Raw genomic sequence first — 11,867 nt, 5'->3', positions numbered from 1 at the left:
ACCATGTGAAGCACAACTTAGCCTGGCCACGTGGTGCCGGGATAACCAATCAGGCGCGGCTCCAGGTTTAACTATGTTAAATGTCAGATTGCAATAAACTAGAAGCTGTTGGTCGGGCCCGCGGAAATGGGCGAGCATAATCTCCTTAATCCAGGGTTTGTGGGACCTCTGGTAAACATCCACACGGGAGACACGTTTTACTTTCCGAATTTTAGAGCCTCAGGGGGACAGCTGGCGGGGCTACCGTCTCTCTCCTACCCGAGAAGGGACAATGTTTGCTCCCTCCCGTGGAACCCTTCGGAGCCGTGCAATGGATACTCTCAATCCTACTTTAGCAGCCCCGTGTCTATTAACCCTTCCTTCAATCGGTCGTGTGAGATCACCAGACCAGAGGAGGGCAAGTGTTACTACAACAACGGGAACAGAGAGATCTGCTCGGGGGGCGGCGGCGGCGGCGGCAGCGGCAGCCTCAAACGGGAGGACAGGGCAAGGGACGCATCTTCCCTAACATCTGACCACGGGATGCACGCTGGGATTGCGGGCGGCGTTGCCTTCTCCAAATATGAGTATGGGACGGAGCAGCTCACGCAGGATCCGCCGTCCTGTCAGTCGATGGAGTCCGACTCCAGCTCCTCTCTGCTGAATGAGGGCGGCAAGCCTCCATCCAGCGACACACAGACCCTGGTGTCACCGGGAAGCCATTCAGGCAACATAGCCGCAGGCGGAGGTGGGTGCTTTTTCTTATCTGGACATTTTAGATGAATAGTGGTGCAATAAACGTGTTGTTACTTTTTGATTTTATTTAATATGGCTGCAGCTATATTCGCCTTAGGGAGGGATTGTTATTTTGATGCACATCTTGCAGCCTTTTCAGGCTGCAGGAAACATGCGTGGTGCGCACACGCCACTAGGGGTTGCCCTAAAATACCCCATGCACCATGTGGTTGCGAGCAATCCCAGAAAACCCCTGCTGAACTATAGGTGTCTCCATATTTTTTTTTTATTTTTTATTTTTTGTGGGGGGGGGGCAAAACATTCAGCTGAGATCATCATATTTCCGCAGCTTAGGTGAGCTGATTTTGCTGCCTTCTTTCACTGTTCAAGCACAAATCAGTGAACTGACTTAAAGAGGAGTCACTTTGGTTGACTGCGTCGAAAAGACAAGAGGGAGAGAGTTTGTCCTCTTTAATGACTCGTAAACAGAATTAATATCTGTCGTTTTGAACTTGAGCTGTTTAACGTGCTCCTGAAACTAGCACACAAAAACAAAAAAACAAAACAAAGACAAAAAAAACAGAAGAAAAGTTAAGGTAAATGCTGTAGGTACGGCTTAGTTATTGCTTTAATGCTGTTTTAACTGCAACAATAAAACTTCCTGCGATGCAAAGCTGCGCTTTAACTAACTGTGGCATCCTCTGTGCTGGGCAATGAAAGAAAAGATAAAATAAATGCATTCTGGTGAAAATGTTCAGAGACACTGAAGCAATCATCAGACTAGACCAAAACAGGTCCAACTTTTGTAGAATCGTGCAGCTTGCACTGGTTATCATTATACATACACAATGCAGTTTTTGCGAAAAAAACAACAACAAAAAAACATCCCAACTCTCTCCAACTGTGTAATGTTGCATCACCATATGACACAATTTGCGCTCTAATTGCGCCCATTTATGGCTTAAGCGATTGTCAGAGTGACCTGTCCCCCTCTAAGACAACAGATGCCCCCGTAGCGTCGCCATAACCTTGAAGATGACCGTGGTTTTGTAGCCTAACTGTGTTGACTAATCTGCTCCTTGACCCCCTTCCTCCTCCTCCACCTCATCCGTCCTCTTCAACCTCTTTCTCCTCGTCTCCTCTCCTCCAGGTGCCCCGTGGTACCCGATGCACACTCGGACCAGAAAGAAGCGCAAACCCTACTCCAAGCTCCAGCTGGCGGAGCTCGAAGGGGAATTCATGCTGAACGAGTTCATCACCCGGCAGCGGCGGAGGGAGCTCTCTGACCGGCTGAACCTCAGTGACCAACAAGTGAAGATCTGGTTCCAGAACCGCAGGATGAAGAAAAAGAGACTCATGTTGAGGGAGCAAGCTTTGGCCTACTTTTAGAGAGATTCGGGATATAGAAAGGTGATCCGATAAGCAGTAAAAAAAAAAAAAAGGAAGAAGAAGAAGAAAAAAAAGCCAAGCCTACTACGCTCCCTTAGGTCTTCTTTCAATGCATGCACTCATATATCCATCTTTATTCACATTGCAGGCTATCATTAGATCCTTTTTGCTGGATTATCTCTAACGGTTCTCCCCCACCCCTTCAAAACAAGCCATTAAATGGCGTCATATAAGATGCACATCAGTGAGCCTTGAGGCGTGGTGTAATGGCACAAAAGCTGTGAAAATGTGTTTTATCTGTGTATCCCCCCACTCCCCGCCTTTGAACCACCAAAGCATATTTTTTGAGGCAATATGACAACATTCATTCTGTTTTAGCCTGAGAGATGAAGGCGTAGAAGAGGTCGAGGCAGAAATCTTAAGATTTGGGCCTAAAAATATCTGCGAGGTCAGACAGCCTGACTGCAACGAATCCGCGCTGTAATGTCTTTATAATATCTTCAGTTAAGACCTGAAGAAGGGAAAAAAGAAAAGAAAAAAAATCCATCCCGGCTGTTTTCTGCGTCCAATCGTGTAATTTGTTGCTCAAGAGGAGTGATTCCCATGTTTTCTTTTCTGTGTGTGCACGTTCACGGTCACGGGCAGGAGTGCTAGAAGTCTGGGTCTCTGCATGACAGAGGAGAGGCAAGTATAACAAACACATAAATATAACACAGCAACGGAATTTACAGCAGTACAGCCGAGCCTGACAGACTGCGCACTGAGGATTAAAACAAAAGAAATGAGTGCAAGCAATTTTATATATATATATATATATATATATATATATATATATATATATATATATATATATATATATATATATATATATATATATATATATATAAAAACCCCCACCTCCGCACCCACCTCCGCCTGCGGCTATAGTCGTAGTATTATTATTCTACTTCTTTTGTTACCTCTCAGCTTGTCTTAACAACAAACCACTGAGTCCTGCGTGAATTTTCACCGTTCGAAAACGGTCCTGGAGCTGCTACAACAGAAGAAAGTTCAGAACTTATGCCAGCGAAAACTCACGAAGGATGCGTGAATTGGGTGACTTAACAGTAGAAATTATTGCGTGGCAGTTCATCTCAGTCCGCCAGCTGTCACTCACATACTGTGGCGGATGTACGGTTTCAGGCCAAAAGGAGCATTTCTGAAACGTGTTGGTGCTCGTGATAATTACAAAATGTACATATAAAGTAAGCAGATAGAATAAAAAAAATAATAATAATTTTTAAGAAGTTTCAGGCCTTCGAGTGTGCTCGCCCTTGGACTTGGGTGTGACCGCAGTGTATTATCTGTTATATATTATGAGTAAGCTAAAAATAAAAAAAAAAAATAAAAAAAATGTTTGCAGCATGTTATTGATGTGAAAGTGCTACAAGTGGTATTCTGCGGGCCACTTTTTCTGTAGGTGACTTTTTGTACCCTTTCTTTTTTTGAACAAATCAAAACCATTAATATTAAAAAGCTTTTTAAATAAACGCCTTCGACGAATGTATTATTATTATTATTATTATTATTATTATTATTATTATTATTATTATTATTATTATTATGTTGCAGGGACGGGGAGCCGCTTAGGCCGACCTAATGTACTTGCAGTATAGTCTCCGTCCTTACTTTGTCCTCGTGTATAACTCTGTAAAATTAAGATATAATCATTATTGGTATTCGCATCCTTTTTTGAGGATCCTTTATCGCTATGTAATAGTGCTTTATGTTACTGATCGTCTTGTACAATACAGCATTCCATAACTATACCTCTCTCTATGTAGCCAGTTTGTAACTGTAAGGGGTTGGTGAGAATGTATAGGCCGACATTCAGAATGGATTTAAAAAAAATAAATAAATAAAATTTTGTTATTTTTTACCATTCACGACATGTTAAAAAGAACTCTGTTTTAGTGTAATAGTTGTCCATGATCGTACCTTTCATGATGTCGCCCACCCCACTGCATTCCTTTCTTTGCGCTTGTAAGGATTGCTACGTTGTCTTGTAAAAGTAATACTGATATGAATGTATATGCGTAAGGTCTTCAATAAACAGAATATTGAAACGTTTATTGGTGTTACATCAGTCTGTTATTGCACGGTACCTCGCTGCATATTCAGCCTACAAAAAAAAAAAAAAATCAGTTTCTCTGCTGGGATAGTTTTATTAAGATCTGACCTAGAACTTAAAAAAATATATATATAACCACAATTAAATGCAGATTTGAAGATTAACCGGTCAGTTCGAGGTATCTGAGAAAATGTTTTGTTGGCGTGTGGCTCAAGCTTTCAAATGCATGCTACATAGGAGCCCACACAGGTTGGCCTAATTTTACTATGGCCGACAGAAATACAAAAATAGGTTATAGGTAGCTCTGATATAAGTGACCATGCAAAATGGCGATTAGGTTTACGTTGTACACCCTATGTTGCAATAACCTTTAATACGTACTTTGTGGAAACGTGCTTTTCTTATGAGTAAAAAAAAAAAAAAAAAAAAATCAGTCTTTTTAAAACCCCTCAAGTTTGACCTGATCAGTGTCACTGCTTTGCTACAAGCCTATAACCTCACAGCTAAACACGCAATAGCTCTGTAAACCAGTAATAGGGTTACACCCCAGTGCTCCATATATGTATAAGACCTTTCGGGCTGGTCACTACTTGTGCGTCTCTGCGGTTTTCCTGAGCGATGTAAACGCGTAATAATTCTATATCGAAGCGGGATTTTTTGTTTGTTTGTTTTCTTTTAATTAAATAATACCGGTTGAACATTCTTTCTCTGTGTTTTTAACCCGCAGAAGATTATATCTTGTAAGCTCTGCTAAGACTCTCCCTGCTGGCAGTGAAGTGTAAAGCCACACACTTGCTGAGCTGTGTTTTTTTCTGTCATCTAAAAAACAGCGCGTTTGTATTAAGCTGCTAGCAGTCTCAGTTAAGTGAAGTGTGTTTCCTGAAAAATAAAAGAAATCTTTGTGCAGTGTCAGTGTTCCGATCAGATGTTGCCATTGCAGTGAACTGTGAAAGGCTGCTTCTGCAACCAAACCACTGAATGTCATACTCATCTTTGCATTCTACCCACAACTCTCCTTATAAATGCGAGTGTAAGATTTCTTTCTCTCATTATATGACAATGCTCTGTGATGGGCGTTATAATATAGGCTTCGGTCCATTGCAGATTGTGTATTACAGTAGTTTTATTGTTTTCATACCGGCGTTTTTGCAGTTTTCGGAAGCCTTTGATAGCTGTTTGCCTTGCCTCGTGGCGAACTACATTTTCCGGTTTGAGTGTTAACAACAAACCTCAAAAAAAAAAAAAAAAAATATCACTCAATAAATTCGTCATTGTGTTGCACAATAGCCTTGACTGAGCAAGTGTGAAAATCCATATAAGTATTGCAACATCCCTATTAAAACAAATTAAAAGTGATGTCTCCATTCATGCATGCTGGCACAACGTGTCCCACGAAATATTCATAATAATCACAGCAAATAGTCTATTAAATCTAAAATACACGGTTTTTAGAATTTTCTTGATAAGCGTGTATGAGTTTTATATTTGTCCTAGGATGATTTCATGGAGTGTAATAGGTTGAATCAAAAGGTGATGCAAAAGCGAATGTCAAACTCTAGTTTTGGATTTTAAAGAAAAATAGCTCCCAGATGCTCAGTTAAGCGTTGGATTAGAGATGAGCTGAAAAATCCTTTTACTTGTCTACACAATTTTTAAGAGGTACGTAAAGACATATTCCAGCAAATAAACTCGAATTAGTCTCTTTAGCAATGGAGAATAAATCCGTGCACAATCCGTAATGCACAATTTATTTTATTTTTATTTATTTTTTTTTTTTTTCTAAGCTTCAGTTAAGTATGTCAGTTAAATGATTAAACTGTCTGAACATAGGAGAAGATTCTGATTTATTCCGGAATGTGATGCATTTAGATTAATAATAATAATAATAATAATAATAATAATAATAATAATAATAATAATAATAATAAACATGTCGGTATTAGAATGTTTTTCATTTGTTCAATGTGATTTCCTGACTCTGTGCACTACCTTCTCCAATTAGTTGGAGGCAAAACAAAATGTGCAAAACGTACATAATGAAGTTCAGGATCACTTCTATTGTTTGGAATAAATCCTTCATAGTAAACGGGGGGCACAAATAGGTTTCACTGATTCATGCAAAATTGAATTCAAGCTGTGAGAACTCTGCAGAAGTAGGTTCCAAAAGCTGCGTCTTCATGCTTTTGAACTTGACATTATATTATTTTTTTGTTGTTGAAACTGTGGATGGAAGACGGAAAAGGAAGAAATCAGATTATCCAATTGTCATGATTTGTAACAAACAGCAACAGATTACTGTTCAGTAAACTGAGGAATTCGGGTCTTGAACAGAAACAATTAACATAATTTATTTAGCCGAATGCATTTGGGATTGTGAGGGGGAACGCGTGGGCATCCAAGCAAGCTGAGCACACCGTCATTGTGTTTCCCCGCTGTGATTAAACGCCGGCTTAATTTTCAGGCCAGTAATGGTGTATAAATTGGTTGGATTATTGTTGCAGAAATACTTGGCGAGGAGGGCTTTGACTGGACTTCTGTTCGGTTGAACATATTTCTCTTGGAACTAGCGGATCTGATGATTTTATTCTTAACTTTCCTTGTGGCTTTTGCTAGAAACATTTCACGCATACCACGGACTCTGTCGACAGTACTTTCTATGTTGCACTAAGCTAAGCAAAACGCTAACGGAATGATATGTCTACATATGTTAAAAATTGAAGTGAGGAGTAGCTGTTAACTAAAGGCAGGTTGTCTCTTGTCTGCGCGCTCGAGCTTCGGATATTAGGGTTTGCAGGTTTTTTACAATCTCTCTTTCACTGCTCTTGAGGACTTTTGACTTTGAGACTGGCTAAATCTTTTTATGGCGGCCAGTCTCCGCGTCCCAAAGGTCAGTGAGCTTCACAGTGCCCTTCGCAGAGAACTTGTGTGGCATGCGGTCTACGTCCCCCGCCGCCCCGTCTTCCGTTTATGGCACAAAGCTGGCCAGAGAAACAGAAAGCAGTGTTATTCCTGGTAAAGTGTTTCTGTTTGGAGAGTGGTGCGTGCGTGTGAGGTGTGTACGTGCGCGCGCGCGCGCGTGTGCGTGTGTGTGTGTGTGTGTGTGTGTGTGTGTGTGTGTGAGTGTGTGTGTGTGTGTGTGTGTGTGTGTGTGAAGCAGCGTGAACAAGACTGCAGGAATGGCCGTGATTGTTTCAAAGAAGAGTGTTAATGTGATAAAGACAGGATAGGTAGGATACTTAAAGTTGCAGATCCATATCTTTTTACGTCGCACGGAGCTGTTATGTATTGATTTTAGAATGATTTGAAATGAGTCCTCCATGCGCCCGCGTTTCTGTTTTGCCTGAAACGTGGCATCTTATTAATTTGTTTTTTCAGGGGCGACAGGCGTACAACAAAAATCCGGAAGTAGGCCGTGAGGGTTTCGGTGGCGCCACAAAAGCAGCTTTACCCCTTTTTATCCCAAGTGTCTATGGCGGATATGCGCTCCTAATCGATTTGTGTATCACAATTTCAAATCAGCACTCCAGTCTTTCTGATTTTGGCGTTTATTTATTTACTTTTTGCAGCTTTTATCTGGGACCCGTCATAATCAATGTGCAACTTGTAATTAAGTTAGTTTTTTTGTGTTTAGATTAGATTCTTCACAAGAATTGCATGGGATTTTGTCTTGTTTTGCTTTTAGAAATATCTTTTTTTTTTGGATAAGGACCGTCTGATGCGTTTGGGCCTCCACGTAACCATGATGAAGGTCAAGTATGCTGGGGGCGGCCAGCTTGAACGTGCGGTACCTGCTGGAAGCTACTTTTTTATATATATAAATGCACGTTTGACATCACCTGCTCAAAAAAGAATTAATTCGCACTGTTTCAAGGCACATGAAGTGTAGCTTTGGTCACAGTGTTAGCCTACAATAATACAGGTATACAATTCTCAGGGAGTTGTTTTGCTTACTGCCTCTTTTTGCTCGAGCGTCTCAGTCTGCACAGCGAGCAATAGCGGTGGACAAGCAGGGAGCCATTTTTAGTGATATCGGAAGCATTCAAAGCGCGGAGCATCTATTTAGAGCTCACATTATGAACCATTCGAATTCAACGGCGGCGCCGAACACGAAAAAGAATATATTTGACTCTGACACGAAAGAAGCCAACCAGACTGGACTGAAAAGAAGACTTTTTTATGTCTCGGTTTGTCTCATGGCTATTTGTTTTTCTCTCGCCTCCTTGTAATAACCCAATTAAGACATTAAGACATGTTTTAAATTAATCAAGTCAAGTTAGTCAACGGATGTAGAGGTGATTGACAGCTCAAATTCAGATTTAATTTAAAATTTGGGGGGGAAAGGTGCGAGCTCATCATATAAAATTCAAAATATGTCAAATGGTGGGCATAATTTTCCACTTTTTAAAATGTTCATGCACTTATTCACTTATAATTGCGCTATTATCCAAGCAATGGTAGCATCTTCTAAAAATTATTTAGAATTTCAAGAGGATAAGCCATGCGTTTACAAGTTGTGCAGCCTTCAATTAAGGGCGCGTCTACAAATATATTTTTAACTATATCGGCATGTGACAGGCCTTAGCCCGGAGTGCTCATCAGTTCAAGAATTTGTTCTATTTCTCTTTTTTTCTGTCCTTTCTTACAATTGAACTGACAGTGAAACTGGGCGCCTGTAGCAAAAGTATTTTATTTTTTTTAATGTTGGTTATTTTCTCTATTAAATCTGGTCAAAAATACATAGATACACATCTGTTCTGTTCTGATTTCAGCCGGTTCAGAAAGTTTTCTGATTTTATTTTATTTTTTTATTTTTATTTTTTTTCCCGGGAAGCCTAAATAAAACCAGAACTAGAGACAGGGAGTTCCTGCGCGTGGTGATTCCTTGTGATGTGAAATCATTTAATACTTCTAATAAAAAACTTAACACATTGTTGTGAAAGCTTTATGTCCGTGTGGTTGAATGTGAAATATACTCTGGAGATCGCTCCAAATGGAACAGCAATATGCGCCTCTGTGTTGTCTGCAACTGTTGCCACCACATGTTCTGCAGAGTGATGCATTCACTGTCAAAATGTTATAATAAATTGAAATAAAATGATGAAAAAGAAAAGAGGAGAGTGGGTTCTTTAGTGTAATGCTTGAAACAATTTGCAGCACTCTCAGCTGAATTTAACTGCCCGACTTACATCCAATTAAACCTTGGGCCATGAGGGGACGGTGATATGATTACACAAGGCTTCCCACATTTAGCCATGACTTCAGCGGGCTTTGCAGCAGCGTCTTGGTGAACTTAGCTCATTGTGAGTGCGTTGGTGTGCATGTGTGTGTGTGAGAGCTGTATCATTTGGGGGAAGGATTTATAACCACAAAGCCAAAACATTATAATATTTAGGAGGCGTCATTTTTTTTTTTTTTTTAGTTCCTCCGGGTGACACCTAGGTTAACCATTTTAATTATGGTGCTTAGTAGCGATACGTAGCTTAAATTCCTCAGACACAGTCGTTAAAGTTAGTGCTTCAACTGTGATATTTAAGACGAACGCATGGCAAAAAGCAGTCAACAAATTATCATGACAGTTTCCTGAACTCTACTCCCATGATATTGTTAATCAGGGAGTCGCTTCCTTTCTGTATTGAAGAAGAAGAAGAAGAAGAAGCTGCTGCGGATCAAGTCAGCTGAGGAGAACTTTGCCTGCAAACCGGCTGCCACATCCTCTACTCATATTTGGTGCAGCATAATGAAACATTCCCGGGTCCTATTGCTCACTGAGTTTGTCCTCCAGAGAAATGAACACATGCTGAAGCTTTATTCTTTGACTGATGGTCTGAGTGCGCCCAGGCGAGAAAAGTCGGTGTTTTTAAAACCCTCGGAAATCGGATTTTGCCAAGTAGTGGTCATATTCTACCACGTTATGACACATGCGGCGACTTGAAAACAAGAGGAGCGCTTGTTTCCCTGACATTTAAAAACTTAGTAAACAGACTGAAATGATTTCCTTTTCCACCTCCCTTCTCTTCTTGTCTTGATTAGAGGCTTTGATGCTTGGATTTTATTGTTGCATTGCTTATTCATACTGCGGCATTACTTATTAATGCAGCATTAATACGCATCATTGGAAAGATGATGATGGAGAAATGAATTGACAATGTTGTTTTGGTCTGTCTGTCTTAGTGCTTTTACCGTCTAGAGAAATAAACAAAAAATAAAACATTTTATTGCTGCTTCATGCATATTATTTGTTTCATAGAAAATTAGACAAGCAATATTTATTTTATTATTGTCAGCTGCCAAATAATATTAGTTTAAAAATTATTTGCCGTCACTGTAAGTACTTGCATGTTTAACTTAGTGCATTTCATTTATTGCAGCAAGGTAAAAAACGAAAAGCATTTTTATGTAAAATTCATGATTTCGCAAATGCAGAAACCAAAGCAACAGCAGCAGCAGCAGCAGCAGCATGTATCTTGAATGAGAAGCCTCAAGGCCAGTGTTTTTTACACAAATATTTCCATAGCTACGCTTGATGATTTGAACCCACGACAAAGTAAATCGGCAGCTGTGCATTCAGAGGCGCAGACAACTCAGTATTATTTTTCCTCTACTTCTTTTTCACGAGTCTTTTTAGCACGTTGCACATGCATTCCAAGACACGAAAATTCAGATTTGCATTTAAAAATCGAGAAATCTGAATTTGCCTATTTGTAAAGAGGGAAAGAGACAGAGAGAGAGAGAGAGAGAGAGAGAGAGAGAGAGAGAGAGAATAAATCATGAACATTTTTTTTAAATTAGCAACTTCACTCTATTTTTGAAATGCAGAATAGAATATATTAGTTTACTGAAATCCAAATTCCTCTCATTCTCCGCGTTAATGGTTTTCTATGGAACAAAGGGGATTTAGCGTTACTGCAGTCATTCGGAGTTTTATGGTTGGACGTAGAGAGGATTTTAGTGGTCAAATTCAAGTGCTGTGTCTGGACAGCTGTCTGCTTTCTTTGTACTTGGATGCAGGAAGCATCATGTGAGACAACCTTTTGTTTGCTGGAGGTAGTAAACAAGTTAAAGCCATTGCCACGTTTTAAACTCCAAGTTTCCAACTCTCAGATCTTGACCATGTTGCTCTTTTTTTTTTTTTTTTTTTCTTTTACTATTGGAAATCAAAATAATAAGAACAATAAAATATAGAAAGTCTTTCTTTTAGCAGATTTTTCAGCAACACGTGTGTCAAGGGAGTTTAATAGAACGCCTGCATTATTGGGTTAGGATTTAAGAGTCTGTTTAGGAAGTTCCCTGTGATCAGAAACAATGGGGCGTCGTATTAATTTCGCCTTGTAACTGTATCAGTCTATAAAGACTCAAAGATGGGGCTCAGCAGTACAATTAAAAGTCTGAAATCACACGCAGCTGCTCTTTTTCCCTCCAAACCTTTCATTTTACGGGAGTTTTTTTTTTCTTTCTTTCTTTTTTAAGTGTGTCCGTCTGTCAACCACTGATAAATGTCAACATATATGTGAGAAATTAAGAAACAGATAGAATCCTTCTGGTTCTCTTTATAGTAAGCGTCGGGGTAGAGACACCTATCAGAAAGAAGTCATGTACATGATCGGATTATTTTCTTTTAAATAATAATAATAATAATAATAATAATAATAATAAT

The 11,867-nt window shown here is 39.7% G+C and overlaps 1 protein-coding gene across 1 annotated transcript; it reads left to right on the top strand.

The window, feature by feature from the left end:
* Positions 1–2,178, top strand: hoxc12a (homeobox C12a). Its single transcript, XM_015032791.1, has 2 exons — positions 1–727; positions 1,865–2,178. The coding sequence occupies exons 1-2, from the start codon at positions 127–129 to the stop codon at positions 2,101–2,103; spliced, it is 840 nt and encodes a 279-aa protein (XP_014888277.1). The 5' UTR covers positions 1–126; the 3' UTR covers positions 2,104–2,178.
* The last annotated feature ends 9,689 nt before the right edge of the window (positions 2,179–11,867 follow it).

This window comes from Poecilia latipinna, unplaced genomic scaffold (genome assembly GCF_001443285.1).
Source record: "Poecilia latipinna isolate Pla-1442-1.1 unplaced genomic scaffold, P_latipinna-1.0 Scaffold250, whole genome shotgun sequence".
In the NCBI taxonomy this organism is placed as follows: Eukaryota; Metazoa; Chordata; class Actinopteri; order Cyprinodontiformes; family Poeciliidae; genus Poecilia; species Poecilia latipinna.
The sequence above is the reverse complement of the archived record's forward strand: the minus strand, read 5'-3'. Positions and strand labels throughout refer to the sequence as shown.